General features: G+C 38.8%; 1 protein-coding gene across 1 annotated transcript in view; it reads right to left on the reverse strand.

The window, feature by feature from the left end:
* LOC134752430 (protein dissatisfaction) overlaps positions 1–16,540 on the reverse strand; it is a 69,500-nt gene that overhangs the window by 35,846 nt on the left and 17,114 nt on the right. The window contains exons 3-4 of the mRNA XM_063688441.1: positions 14,339–14,419; positions 13,923–14,084 (exon numbers count right to left, since the gene is read on the reverse strand). Coding sequence (XP_063544511.1) covers positions 13,923–14,084; positions 14,339–14,419 — 243 coding nt within the window. The remainder of the gene's footprint in view (positions 1–13,922; positions 14,085–14,338; positions 14,420–16,540) is intronic.

A 16,540-nucleotide genomic window follows, 5' to 3' on the forward strand; every position in this document is an offset into this window, starting at 1 on the left:
CTCCTCAGTTGCTCATTGGCAGATGTACTCACGCTCTGACTCGCAAAATCCCCCTCGTCGGTACTAAAATCAACCCGCGGCGCCCCCGGTGCCAGGTCGGGTGCGGGCACCGGATCCGGCGACGTGGCGGGCAGATCTCGCACCGAGGCGGAGGCTGCGCGAGCAGAGAGAGCCTCCAGGCGAAGCCGATCAAGTGTTTCATCATCCAAACGCTTTAGCCGCTGAATGACGCGCACCTGATCCGATAATCGTTGCTCCGACACGGTGATGGTGGGTTCAAGAACCTGAAACAGTGGCAGTATTCTTGAACGATACGCGGATAGCTGTGTTCCCCCCTCTGTAGCCCCATAATAGGCGCGCATGACATTCTCATTAATGGATTGAGACCATCTCATGCGACGCACTATACCACCGGCAGCGGGAGCCGTGGGCGGGGCAGGATGTCCCGCAGGCCCCAAGCGTGCCGGCAGCGGTGGCCGCCCTCGTCGCGCAGGTGGTCGTGGCGGCGGCGGCGGCGGCAGCCCGCTCTCGTCACTGGACCCGTCTGTGTCAGGCGCCGTTGCAAACTCGTCGCCTGACGACGATGTGGACGAGGAACTGGACGAGGCGGGCGGGGGTGGTGGTCGTGCGCTTGATGTTACCGCTTTAGTTCGACTCCTTGTTATCATTTCTAATAATTTTGTAGTTTTGCCGGTGAAGTATGACAAATGTCAACACGGTTGTAATGCGACTGCGACCCATGGTCGCGGTGTCTACAATGAAAAATATCAATTGTCCGCATGGTGTAGTAATAACTCGGTTCACACATGAGTATTTATCACTATTTTAGGGCAAAAACCACATTTAAAATATATTTTATCAAAAGAAATGTAAAAGGACGTCTGTCAGTGTCAGCGGATGTTTTTTTTTTTATTATTATTATTATAGCTTTATTTATCCATACACTTGGTTACAAATTTCAAATACTAAGTTCATATATATATATATTATTGTATGGCCCCTATAGGGTAGAAAGCCTCCTCCATCTTATTCCATGTCTGTCTGTCTTGAGCTGAGGTCATCCAGTTTTTACCAGCTGTTTTTACAACATCGTCGACCCATCTTGCCCTTTGTCGACCATCTCGTCTTTTTCCAGTGGGGCCAAGCCACTTCGTTGTTTGCAGTGTCCATCTGTTGTCCTGGTATCTTGCTATGTGGCCTGCCCATTTCCATTTCAGTGACATGCCGTGTTTTAGTGCATCCTTGATTTTTGTTTTGTTGCGTATGTCTGCATTTCGTGTTTTATCTATTCTTCGCAGTTTCAGGATACTTCTCACCATGGCGTGCTGGCATGATAGGATTTTATTCTTGATCTTATTAGTATATGTCCAAGTCTGACTTTCGTATGTTAGGGAAGGTAAGATACATGAATCCATAATTATCTTCTTGAGGTTCAGACTGTAATTTCCTTTGAGTATTTCTTTCTGCGCCCAACTTTTTCCATGTTGTGTTCATTCTCCTGTCTACTTCATTTTCGTGTCTGTTGGCGTCGAAAGATATTAGCTTTCCGAGGTATATATAATCTTTGACATATTCTATTGTGTGTTCTCCTACGGTAATCGGGGTTTGGTTGCGGTTGGTCATTATTTTAGTTTTGTCAGTATTCATTCCTAGTCCTACTTTTTTGCTTTCTGTGGCGAGATTTTGAAGCATTTTTTTCTAATTTGCTATACAAGAGTTAAATAATCTGTTATACGTTTATTTTTATTTGGCACTATATAGGACACAAATAGTACATTTTACAACTAGTGTGAAAAGAATGTCTTTTTCACACGTGTTGTAAACGACGTTTTTTAATACAATTGCGAAAAAATAATAAATTAATATATCATTAGTAGAATCATACCACCAAACCAAACCAAAACCAAAAGTACCTATACAGCTAAGATACGCGAGCTGCCGCAGCCCGCGATACCTTCATACTCGTGCGCGCCCCGGCCGCGGCCGCCGCGGGCCCGGCGCGGGTTGGTCAACGACACCTCCTCATAACTCATGAGGCCCTGGTACCTGCTCCGCGCTAAATTCAATTTTAACTGCGTTTCGAAAGTATAGTTTGGAACTAAAAAGTAAAAAGCACTAGTTCGAGAAATTGAGCTTCTCACACGCTACGCAGCCACAAAAAGTACCACTTTTTGAGCAACTGTATTAAAAAAGCCATTTAAACGTCACTAGTGGTATATTAGGTTTTACTAACTTGTATTCATAACTACTTCGTGTTAATGTAGATTTCTATAGACTTGTTTATTGCTGGTGATAATAAGACGAGATACGATAAATTAGACGTATATCCGCTGTGACGTGTCCTTATATACCAATGGTAAGCTTTAATCGTGCTTGATATAACATCAGTGATATTAACACAGTCACAGATATACAGCAAGCAGTGGCCGCGTTGCTTTTGTATAACTTTTGTAACACTCTTTAGTGTTAATAGGTGTTTCATTATTTTGCTAGTTGGGTACCTATAGCCGTATAAGTTAATTTAGGGCATGAGTTAAAACGCGCTAAATACCATCAGGACAGGAGGTAGAACTAACGTCCAGAACAAAAATGTATCCAATAGATAGGACATAAATATAGAAGATAAAGATTTCATAAATCAAATCTACACGTGGATCCCTTGATCGGGCAAATAGGCACGCACTACGCCAGTATAATCATAATTTCCTAGGTGACGGCACTCGGCCGTCGGACGTGCCCGGGTCTGTTGACTCGGCGCCGATCTTCGCTGTTTGCCGACGATGTTGGAGTTAGCGTGTTAGCCGATTGGCCGACGGACGCGGTCAGCTTTGTGATATCACAAGTTTTGATGCGATGCAGAGTGGGGTTGAAAGCGTCATGTACCTACTCATGTAGTTTTAGACCGGTAAGTGTAGTTCTGAAAAGTTTTGTTTCAGTATAGAATCGTGGATTTTTGCGTAGCCACGAAAATCTATCCATGCCAACATTGCTAACTTAGTTTTTTTAATTAAGTTGGTAGGTATGAACAAAATGTAACTAGTAAGTAGTACAATAGCATTGTGGCTATTGTATCTGCACATCATAGCAACATATCACACAATTAATGTTTTGCACATTATGGATAATGATATTTATATAAAGTACCTACATAACGATAAGATTTCACTATGTCAATTAAATATAGCTGTAGGCCGAGCACATGATTGGCGCGACAGTATCTCGCCGCGAGATAGACTACCCGTCTTTTACTAACTGTATGAATAAAAGAGGGACGGGTTGTCTATGTCGCGGCGAGATACTTTCGCGCCAATCATGTGCTAGCCCGGCTGAGTAGGTAGCTGCCTTAGCTAATTAATTTCAATAATGTGCTTTTAAATAAATAGACACACCTACAAGTTTATATCCATCCGTGAAAATGCAGTTTGTCACGTCGTGAATACCCAAACCGTAAGCCAGATTGTACTTCATCAAGCGCCGACTGTACAGATTTAATTGAAAAACCATTCGGCCCGCAGTACCGGATCATACCAAGCTAAATTTGAGCTCGAGATCCGTACCAATAATTAGCAATTAGAGGGTATTCTTTTGTACCGGTTTGTTGGAACTTGGAAGTGAAGCGCTTGTTAAGCGTTCGTGAATAGAAGGCCAGAACCGCGGATCCATTACCGCTTCACTTTGAGCGTGCGGTCGCATTAATATTGCACTACCCAACTGTTGTCTTCCATGCTTTAGCAAGTCCTTTGGTCAAATGGCTGCCATATTGTGGAGTTTTAAATGTAGCCAAGTTTGTGAATTGAGTACAATATTATTATGTAAACTCAAAATATTCTCGCTTAAAATTTTCATTTAACACAGTCTACATGTGTGTTCTTATTGTATTGTATTGTATTCATTTAATTCAAGCAACATGGCTCATAAAAGCTTTAAAACATAAAAATCTATTAAAATTAAAATACAAACTTAAAAATTAAAATATGTATTACTACTTACTATGTATTACTTATGACGTCATTTACAGCGGTAAACATAGGTAGAAGAAAACGCCTGTTTACATAAATTATCTACTATGTCTCCTTATTTAAAAATTCAATTATAAATCTATTTACTCAAATTTACTTTATTTTGCCGTATTTATAGGTATAATTATTACTAAGTTGTGAAAGATAAATACCCACTTAAACATGTATTTATGTACGTATAGCGTTGGCGACGGCATAGCATTGGGCGGCAAGTTTCGTCAGGGCGTATAATTACGCGAGCGAGTAAACATATAAAGGTAATCCGGGCCGCGGCGGCACAAAGTGATGCTCGTGAATAAATTAGCGCCGAGCACCTGCGGGGAGACCGCATTTCCTACGGGGTGCTGCCAAATTTCAGAAAAATGATTATTTTTTCCACGGGAAATTAAAACAAGGGATTGGGGAGAACAACATAAATATCGATTTAAACGAAATGTGGAAAAACTCACTGCCCCGAACGAGACTCGAAATAGGGAACATTGGTAGCTCAGTTGATAAGAGCGATTCGCTACCATAATATCTGGCAAATGCGCCACTGGCACATCAATCGCGAATCGTACCCAAGTAGACCTAATATTGTGTAGAAAAGGTTTTGAACTAATGAAATCAAATTAAATAAAAAACATACACTGTACTTCATAGTAAAGCAAGTAAGTATGTTTATTGTTTTCAATTTGGTAGGTATACAAAATAGTAACAGACTGGGTGTAAAAACTTGCAGCATTTGATTCTCTTTGGAATTGTTCTTCTTTTTACCTTTGCTCATCTTTGTGTAGGAAAACTGCATTAAATAGACTCGTCTTCTGTAACTTGTGTCTCAGTCTGACTTAGAACTCTTTCATGTGCAAGTCTCAACTGAGCGTTCCTTCTTTGACCTCAAAATCCTCAAAATCTAAGTAGGATCTTGCAAATACCCGGTAATTTTTCGCCTCGCTTTGTAGCTCCGTACACAGTTCACTTCAGATATTCTTTAAAATAAACACATGAGTCGTGATTCGGGTCCTTCTTGTAGCTGATGAATTTCAGGCATAGGTCGTATGTTTTGTCTACGCACGTACCCCCAGGTTTTGTAACATTGTAACTATTGGGATTCTAATTTCCCTATTTCTAACTCGTGTTTAACGCTTGCTCCGATTTTACTCTGCTCTGCTATGCACTTTAAAATTAATAGAGAAATAATAAGTTCATATCAATCAGAATAATCTCTGTTTACGATATTTATTTTTCCCCTCACTAGCTCTGAAAGTTGTCTTTTATCCTTCAACATAAGCGGGGAAAAACGCGTTTTATCCACTAGTGGGGGGAAAGTAATTTGACCTTGGGTGGAGCGCGCTTAAGTAACTTGACAGATAAAAAAAACGTAAAACGCTTATAATAATGGTTCGTTCGATATTAATTATCATTAAATAAATGGTTTGAGACTCTAATAAAAAATACCAAATTTAGCTTTATTTAATGATTTTAATTTTAACCTTAAAATTCCATAAGAAACGTTTGTTTTTTATAATGATGTTAAATTTAATTCTCAACGCACAAGTTGAGTCGATGCAATTTCAAAACTCATCGTTGACATTTTATACGTCAGAAATGTCAACATTGTCGACAAAATTTTTACTTAGAGGCCTTATTCCCTGGAGCGTTCATCGATTTCACGAAATAACACTCAATAGATGGCGTAGACGCGCGGTACGCGAGCGCCGGCAACTATAACGCGTTTTGAACGTAGAGAAGAATAATCTTGATCGTTGTCGATTTCAATAGCAAGTAACATTATATAATTTTATTGTTATAACCACTTTTATTTTATTTTATATGCATGGTAGTAGTAATTTCAGTTTATTATGTTAAGAAAATATACATACTTGTACCCAGAGATGACCAGGGTGCCTAGCCAAGATGCCAACCGTTTAGGTACTTATAGTTTACATTAAAACCAAATCTGCAGCTGGCCTCTGAAATGGGTAATAAAAAACGCGTTACGTTTGTCTTTCGCTTTCCAAATGACCAGGGTGCCTAGCCAAGATGCCAACCGTTTACGCTCCGTAGCAAACGAAACGTAATTGTCTCTGTCTGTAATTGCATGTAAAAACAAGAATAATGTTTTAAAAAAAAACCTAAAAGCTTTTCTTACCGAGAAAGCATATTACTCTATTATAGAATTTTTGACTGAATTACCTAATTAAGATTTACTGCATGACATAACCCTGTTTTGACTATTATTGTTTTCTGTGATATTATGATTAGCGTGTATTTTTATTGAATTTGTATGCCAATAGGCACGACATAGTGATACTGAAATATGTATTTAACATCTTGTAACTTACCTATGTTGAACAAATAAATCTTTGAATCTTTGAATCTGAATCTGTCGCACTAATATGGAAGAGTGATCATCTAGAAAGCGAAAGACACAAGGAACGCGTTTTTACGACCCATTTTAGAGGCCAGCTACAGATTTGGTTTTAATGTAAATTATATTCTAGGTACCTAAACGGCTGGCATCTTGGCTAGGCACCTTAGTCATCTGGAGAGGGAAAGACATACGGAACCCGTTTCTACTACCCATTCAGAGGCCAGCTACAGATTTGGTCTTAATGTAAACTATAGGTACCTTATCGGTTGGCATCTTGGCTAGGCACTCTAGTCATCTAGAAAGCGAAAGACATAAGGAACGCGTATCTACGACCCATTTTAGAGGCCAGCTACAAATTTGGTTTTAATGTAAATTATATTATAGATACCTAAACGGTTGGCATCTTGGCTAGGCACCTTGGTCATCTGGAAAGGGAAAGACATACGGTACCCGTTTTTACTACCCATTCAGAGGCCAGCTACAGATTTGGTTTTAATGTAAACTATAGGTACCTAAACGGTTGGCATCTTGGCTAGGCACCCTGAACAGACCCGATCACCTAGGCGAAAAAATTTAATATTTGTGCCATAAAATGTACCTATGATTACATTGATCACCTAAGGATCAAGATTTTCTAATCGCAGTATACACCACTTCTCGGAACTAGCTCGCTGGTTACGAACGCAACAAACGCCTGACGATCGAGCACAGGTCCGTCCCCTAAACGCGCCCGGCGGAGACTGAGCGCGCAGCGTCCGTGCAGCGTGATTTATACGTCATTTAAAAATATTTAAATTTACGGCAAAATAGGTCCTATAGTTATTTTTTTTTTATGGGTTCACATAAAGTTAAAGTTTGCTATAATATTATTTTGAGGGCAAAATATAAGTACAATTTGCGATAAAAAAAATATTATGCGACCCTGTTTTCACCGAAAAAATGAAGAAAACTCGGAAGGTATTTTATCAATCTTTTTTAATGAATCTTTGATTTTCAATCATTTCAGCCCCTCGTACAAGATATGGTGAATTGAATTGTTATCATTCATGTACCAAATGATTCTTGTTTACTGCAAAATTGGCAACCGAAACGACACTTCTCACTGAAAATTTTGAAAAATACTCCCAATAAAACTCATTTATTTTAGGTTTAAAAAGAGAAAATGAAAACTAACTATTTCAGCCGCTAGTTTAGGAAATGATTATTTAAGAACGTTAATAGTTTTTGAATAAATACTAATAGTTACGTCGTAATGTTGAATGAAAAAGGAGGCATTTTGCAAAATACGCTCGTTTGTAGGAATAAGGACTCTTAACACAACTTCCAGAGCTTTCAGTTATAATATCGTAAAAAAATGAGTGATTCCAGTGCTGATGATGATGAAGGTGATGTGTAACACAAAACTTTCACCTCACTATAGCGAGGAAAGTGCAACATCCACAGGAGTTAAATCGTCTTCATCACTGGAATCACACATTTTTTTACGATATTATAACAGAAAACTCTGGAAGTTGTGTATTTTTACGCGAGTCGGTGATAAAAGTTTTTAAGTTAAAAATTTGTTGGCAATGTTGACGTTTCTGACGTATGAAATATCAACGATGCGTTTTGAAATTGCATCGACTCAACTTGTGCGTGGACTTCCGGTTCGAGCGCCATCTTGATAGTTAGCATCGTGATTAATTACTTTGTTTTTTGCTCATTAATATTGTTTAAAGTGTAATATCGATAGCTTATTATACAGTAAACTAATATGGTAGTGTGCAGTGAATGGAGAATTAATTTTGAAGCGCGTTTAACCACCATCTTGGAGTCAACGGCCGGTAGTCCACGTGCTTCTTGTAAAGTCTAGCTATCGATTTACAAGAGCTAACAAATCACCGTACACTGTCTTGTACAACCGTACAATTTTTGTCGTTTTTAAACCTCTTAATACCTTGATACTGGCGAAATAGTCCCACTGGGCTGAAGCCATAATTTTAAAAGAAGAAGAAGAAGAAGAAGAACTTGTGCGTTCAGAATTATATTTAACATCATTATAAAAAAACAAACGTTTCTTATGGAATTTTAAGGTTTATGACTTAAAATCATTAAATAAAGCTAAATTTGGTATTTTTTATTAGATTCTCAAACCATTTATTTAATGATAATTAATATCGAACGAACCATTATTATGAGCGTTTTACGTTTTGTTATCTGTCAAGCTACTTAAACACGCTCCATCCAAGGTCAAATTACTTTCCCCACTAGTGGATAAAACGCGTTTTTCCCCGCTTGTTTTGAAGGATAAAAGACAACTTTCCGAGCTAGTGAGGGGAAAATGTATTTTACTTCTCGTGTGTTGAAACACTCGCGGGTAAAATACAACTTTGCACCCTTGTATAACAAATAACTATTTTCTGACAGTAAATAAATAACAGTTGCTAAGGTAACAACCATGTAACAACATTATGAATAAAGAAAGGTCTTGGTCTTGACATACGAGGTATATGCAACCTTCTTTATGTTGTATTCATGCCTTTAAATTGTATCAATTTTATAGTGACATCTGGTGACGTGATTTGCATAATCGGTAGTCAACTTTACGCAAAAGTAGGTTGTCTGGATCCAATTAATAGAAATCGCTTCATCTATACTAATGTTAACTACACTTCTTAGGACACTTCTATGCGTATCAAAGGATTGATTTAGCCGCGTCGCGCCGCTTCGCTTCGCGTTCGCGCGTCGTTCGGCTACGTAAGACGCTACATTGACATCTGCATATACAATTTATAAAATTCTGATGTGGTACGTTCCACAATAAAAAAGGAAAAATTCAATAAATTTGTTAAAAACGTGTTGATATATTAACATTACTTTAATATTATTATTATGCACTGTTTCGAACGCAACCTTTTATTTGTATAATGCAGTAGCTAAACGCAGCCGTCGGGCTCAGTTACTATGCGGAGGCTTTTTTAAAGCACCAATAGGAGCGCTCCACATAACTTGTATCGCGGACAATTAGAGGCACCTAAATTTAAACTACCTTTTTACTATTCAAATTTACCTGAATCACTCTCGCATCAGCCTCCATACTAAAACCACCACTTCTACACCCTTTAACCGTTTTCGTCAACTGTACCTTGTAACGTAACCAGCACCTATTCAAGAAGTCTTTTTATTTGTCGTCGAGACCTGAACGGCGGCTACATGCACGTTAAGAAAATGTTGGTACGTGGTGTATACCTACATAAATTGCTGCAGCGTTTAATATATGCTTTCACGTCAATCTTGGAAAACGAATAGATCACAACTGAATGTCGCTATCGTGTAATTGCGTTTCAACCATCTGGCCAACCGCTGGCTCAGCGTTGGGCCATCGTTTAGAGGAGCCATTAAAATGCCAAAAAATCGATCAGGTGATTCAGGTGTCTATATTAGAAATTTCTACATACCCAACATAAAATAGAACTTTGTTAACTGATTTGTCAACCCTAAATAGACAAAGTGAGCCCGTCGAGGTTTATAAACCCGAATTGCGGTCGCATGGTTCTCTATGAATATTGATAAGTTATTACTGTGTATTAAGATTTCTGCGCCCCGCCTGACGAGGTGACGAGTTTTGCTCTTAATACTTACACCCAAGAAATTAGGCTGGTAGTGATATAAAACAGGCAAGTGTATCTAAATATGTCTTTAAATTACCTTTTTAATTAAGGCTCGCCTTTATGATGATGCTATCATAGTAGTTTATGTGACTGCTACATAATGAAAGGCATTAAAACTGGAGTGTAGGCTTATGAAACGAACGTAGTGAGTTTCATAATAGAATCACACGAGTGTTTTAACCCTTAAATGCATAATGATGTATATATGCATCGTATATTTGATGGTCCGTGGCTCAATATGCAGCTATCCAAAATCACATTTATTACTTTTATACAGCATGACACATCTATTTCAATTTATTAAAAAGTTATACAAAAAATCATGCATTTAAGGGTTAATGCCTAATTATGTATAGTTACATACACTGCTTTATCTACACACATATTATAAACTTTCTATGATATATTCACTAACCTCATATTACAGCCGACATTGGGGCATAGTTGATCTCTGGCGGAATTCGCGGATATGAGGTGACGTCTCCGAAATATCTTTATCACGCATTTATACACAAAACTTTTCCTAGAGTTACTTTAAAAACAACAAAACAAATTATTTTTTACTTACAAAGTAATTAAAAGATAAACTGCACGTCAAATGGCGGCAAAGAAGCTTTTTTCACGCATGTCACGCATCCGTAGTTTTTTTTTAATTCAGAGACAAACTACAGTGGGGGTCGATTGCCATATCGTTCGATACCAACTTACAAGCGAGATTTGTCAAATTTGTATGCAATTGACATTTCATTTCGAATAAAACGTCATCTCGACTGATATTAGAATAGAGGTCAAATCAAATTTCTTTGTTTTTCAGAGATGTTCGAAATTTGAATAAAATAATATTATCGAAATCGATGTTATTATTTAGCAATAATAACATTTTCACAGATAAAAAATTTGCTGTAACAAAACAGTTTATCTTAATGTTGGCCATTATTTACGGATTTTTAAGGCATCATAGAGGGTTTATGATATGTGTGTAGATAAAATTTTATATGGGGAGTTTTGTATACTTCATATACAGCCAAAGTAGGCATAATAATTACACAGCGCCCTTCCTGATGGCGTACTCAATTGAAAACGAAATGCATCTTCTTATGGTCAGGGAGCCCAAGAGGGGATTTTTGTAGTTACTCGAGCGCGTCAGATTAAGATATGAGTGATGCCATATCTTGCTACCCCGTGGAGTCTACCTTTACCATTTCTAGCCGTCTATGTTGAGCAGTTGGTTGGTGGGGGGTTCAACAAATCGTTAAGCAGATTGTGGATTTTGACATTGTAGTCCAAATAAATGCTATAATTGTGCTATTCCTAAATCTGATGATTATTTGTACGCATTTCCTTAATCTGACGGTTACAATGTGAAAATCGGGCGTCGAACTTGTCCTCGTCAGATTAAGGAAATGCGTACAAATAAGTGTCATAATAATAATAATAATAACCCCGCGGGGGCAGCTATTGGCGAGCTGACGGTGAGTGCCAACACCGCGGACCCCTATTCCTATTGACTGGCCGGCCAGAGTGGAGTCGCAAGAGCGGGACCTATTCTCCAGGTTGGAAGTGTAAAATGTCATAACGCCGGCGGCCTGCTGAACTGATTACCGGGAACTGGCTACCGCAGACTCACCTCTCGACAACCTCACAGCCGCTCTGAAGTGTTGCTCTATTGTCGCACTGTGCGTGCGGCCGTTGTAGGGCCCACTAAATGAGTTGGCGAGTTACCACCTGTCTTTAACAATTTTGAGACTGATTGTCACGGCAGGTATCCGCTAGTCTCTCCCATAGCCTTTTATCCAGTCCATCCAACATTCAAATCTATAGCCCATGACCTTAGTTCCCATCGCAGCACAAAAGTGCTGCACTGCAATAGTCTTTGCACCTCCGGATGTATCATATTGTGCGTTCGGGGATGATATCCGCCACGTGTATCCCTTGCTTTTAGAATAAATTGTCTTAAGGGGGCCTCTGCGCTGTTGGCTTCGGCCCCACGCATGCCTCCCAAAGGTCCGGGACCCCATGGTCCCGTGATATGGAAAGACAGACAAATAATAATAATAAAAGCCTTGTATTTCCCAAGTATAAGTGTTACAAAAAGATTTAGATTAAGTACATATTATTTTGAAAAAAGTTACAAAGAAAAGAAATTATAACTAAGTTTTACTAACTAGTATTTTTTTATGTGGGTTTGTCCATTTTTGGACGTAGGCCTCCTCCATGTTACACCATAGTTTTCTGTCGGCGGCCAGACTGGCCCAGGCTATGCCTGCCTGCTCGGTTATGTCATCTCGCCAGCGGCGGAGCGGATGTAATAAGTGTCATATTAAGGTAGAAAAATTATAGCATTAACTTGGATCAAAACGACCAAATCCACAATCTACTTAACGATTTTTTTAACCCTCGACCAACCACCCGAAATTAAAGAAAAAGTGTGTGCGTGTAATCTTTACGCGCGATTGAAGTAAAACTTCTTTGACAATGACGTTTATCGCTATGTTGGCACTTTGACGTGTGTCCTATTGTGCGTGTGTCACTACTGAGCGATACTTCCGTCAGAAAAAAAAATCTGAGACCCTCTAGTCGCGCCTAAAGAAGTTTTACTTCAATAAGCAATATAACTGGCGGGAGATGGCACAGGATCGAGACGACTGGCGTATACTCGTGTCGGAGGCCAAGACTCATTTTGGGTCGCTGCGCCATTAAACCAAGCAATATCAATTGTTTCTTGCCAGGTCATATTCATTCCAAACCCATCCACAATCCATCCATCCACAATATTCCATCTACAATATGAGTTCGCCACTGTTCGCCTAAAAGAGTTAAATACCGTTTTAAATTACACATTAACTCTTTTAGGCGAACAGTGGCGAACACATATTGTAGATGGAAACTAAGAATAAAAACAAAAATCGTTAGGCAAGTAGCATAGGGTTTGGTTACATAGCACTTTGTCAAACTCCAAATTACTAGCCATGAAAATGAAACGACGTTACCGATCATTTAACATTATGAAAACCTAGTTACTGTACTCGTAATGTAATGACATAATTAAATAAATAGGTGTCTATAGGTACTCTGTCATTCCTTGGACCGAATGACAATTTGGGCAGGTGAATAAAACTGACAATGGCCCACCACACAATACCGTAAGTAATATCAATTCGTCGTACGTAATGACAGCTCAGACAAGCGGAAATCGAACTGGGGACCGAGTCCCACTCGATATTTCAGCGGTGTACAAAACAACCTGCTGCGAGTCCGATAGATACACTTTGTAACAATAGCGTGGCGCCATTACTTTCGGACTGTTGTTGTATTGTATCAGTATTTTGCTCTAACAAAACTGGTCAAGTGCGTCGTGATCGCACACGTGGGATTACGTTCTTGGCATTGTACTTTAGGCATTTTTATGTGAAAACAACACCGAAAAAATTTGGTTTCTGAAGTAGTTTATTTGGAAGATATCGCTTCGCCTCTACTTTGTATTTGTAATCTCTGGCGAATCTCTGTATCAAAAGATCTGTATCCTGCTTTGTTTTGGCGTGAACAATAGAGGTTATAGAAAATTATTGTTATATTATGTAATGTTTGTTTGTGCTTACGAATACAATTTTATTCTATTCTATTATAAAATACATAATCTGTGAGATTATGTATTTTCCATTGATTTCAACTGCTTGCCTAGTACGTTTCATACGGCCCAATAACACACATAGTTGGCATGCTACGGTCACTTATTCATAATCACATAAAGTGATTGTAACATTTGTAAGTAGTCAAAATTACTCAGTGCACTGGTTCCTGTGGGTCTTGTGAAAATTTCTATGCAGGGAGGGTACCTTTTCTCTACAGCTGACTGTACATGTAAGTACACCCTTTTTCTGTGGATCGATCGCCACTTACCGTCCTTGTTCATGTTGGCCTGGAAGCACTTGGCGAGCCGGCAGGCGCGGCACTGGTTCCTGTGGGTCTTGTCCACAGGGCACCGGCCTTTCATCTCTCCGCCCGCCTTGCACGTGTACACCCTGTTCCTGTGGATCGATCGCTTGAAGAAGCCGGAACAACCTGGACAAGATAAATTTATTCTAAAACTTTTACCGCCAAAGACAAGGGGCAATCTTACACAAAACGGCCTAGAACCCGATTCTGCTTTAATTTTCTTTTATCTATATTATACCTAACCTAAGATTTTACGAAGATTCAACTAAGTTTAGTATATAATATATAAGTATAAGTATATATGTATATAATATAATTTATATTTTTGCTAATCACTGCACTCATACAATACTGCATGGTAAGTATTGTAAACTTATTACCATCACAGCTATAGATTCCATAGTGCTTGCCAGAGCTTCTGTCACCGCAAACGTTACAGGGGATGTCCAGTAGACGATCACCTGTATGAAAAATAATCACAGTTAGGTTTTTAGCATTTCTTAATTGACGAAATTACCTATATGAAATATGATTTTTCTGCATAAACTAAACAAAGTAAAAAATATGTATATTTCGTCCCCTAACAAGTAAAGAGTCGATCTAAAAACTGTTTCGATTAATTAATTATTTTAACCGACTTCAAAAAGGAGTATAGGGTATCAATGCGATCGTATTTATCTTTGTATCTGTCACCTTAGAACTCCGTCATTTCTGAACCGTTTGAAAATAGGTATAATGTAGTTCCAAGTGGACCTATTTTGTCAAAAGCCAGTTCTGATGATGGAACCCTTTGAGGAATTGAGGGATCTCATCAAATTTTATAGGCACGGACTTCAAAGATCAGTTGCTCCCGCATATATATATTTTATTTTATCCGTCTTGAAGTCAGTTTCCTTTTTTTAAGTATTATTTTATTTTAAATCTGAATTTATTCGGGTGCCTTTGTCTATTTAGAAGACCATGTCAGCTGCGTTAGGTTACTTATATGAGATGACAAATTGTACTCGTATCTAATCTAATGATATTTTTGTGGAAGCCCGAGTATAAAGTATTAGGACTGGGGTCCCCTGTATTTGTATTTTATGGTAACCAATCGACATAATATATACAAACCGCATTATAAAAGCGTTTATTTATTTATTAATTGACACTTCTAAGCGCCACTGAGCGCCCCTTCCCTAAATAGATTAGTCAGATTACATCAATCTCGCTAATAACGTCGGTGTTTTTGTTCCGTTTACTGAAACCTTCCCCTTCGCCCCTTTTCTTCGCGCGAAAGCCTACCGTCACACCGTCAAACTTACGAAACGACCTATCTTTCTTACCGCCTATCTACCCTCAAAATTTAGGTAATAGATGGTAATTATGTCAAAGGAATTTTTCTGTAATTGTAAAGTAATAAGTTTATTATGGGCCGTGGTAAGATATTAGATAATTTTGCCCGAATGTATTTCTAATGGCGTGTCACCTTATTAGTAAGCGCTACATTAAAATTCAACACCAATATCCACAAAGAAAATACAAGAAAAGTGCCATGTTTTTTTCGTATTCCGTTCTGTCTTCTTACCGGTTAGAAGAGAGAACGTATTTTTATAGGTCGCGTTCCATAAATTAACCGGTTTTAATGAACGTAATAATATAACGGGTTTGGAACGATATTAACAGTTATTTCAATACCGGTTCCGAGCCCTGCATTTAAAACTGGGTAATGGTAGATTTGTGCCAATTGGTTTGACCAGACCAGGGACCGGCCCGCTATCCCTTATCGGGGTTTTATAAGGGTATTGCATAAGGCTTAACTCACCATACCCTTTGCCAGACGAAACCCTTTGTTTTGGTTTTAAAAACCCTTATATAAAGCTACCACATTTGAGTAATCGGTAGCCCAAATACCCTTACAAAACCCTTATCATCCGCTCACCAACACCTTGCATATTGCTTATAAGGGTTAGCCTTATAAAGGGCTTTCCTTTTAGCATATAAGCGTGCTAATTTAAGTCGTCTACCTTGTTCATAAAGCACACATTACTTCGAATCCGAGCGATCGTCGGCGGCGATGGCGGCGTTCTTTGACTAGGCACGTATTTTCTTTCCTTTTCATACTCTACCGTAGGTATAGATTAATCCTGTCTCTTTCACGCAAAGGGAAACCTTTATAAAAAGCGCTTAAAGATAAGGGTAACCCTTATTAAGAGCTAGCCTTATTTTTGGTTAGCTTTTCGGTAAGGGTTAGTCAAAGGTAGGGGTATAAATGGGCTTGCCGTTCAAAAGGGAAAGTCTTTCAATGTGTTAGCCGTGTTTAAGTGTCGCCCATTGAAAGGGTTTTATCGCGGAAAGGGTTGTCCGGTCCCTGGACCAGACTGCCATTTAAATAAAAAAAGAGAAAGAAGAAAAAATATATCAAAATAATAAATTTATTTAACGGTGTAATCGGTCGCGCGTCCTAATACCGTGAATCCTTTTCAAGAAAATATCTTTTCTTTTTCCTGAAGCGGGCTTAGGCGACTTTGCTGTCGTCTTTCAGGCCTCTACGGAAAGCCGCGAAGTGTTGTAATTATCCTCTTTTTGGTGCCACCAAGAGC

The sequence above is a fragment of the Cydia strobilella genome, chromosome 1 (genome assembly GCF_947568885.1).
Source record: "Cydia strobilella chromosome 1, ilCydStro3.1, whole genome shotgun sequence".
In the NCBI taxonomy this organism is placed as follows: domain Eukaryota; kingdom Metazoa; phylum Arthropoda; class Insecta; order Lepidoptera; family Tortricidae; genus Cydia; species Cydia strobilella.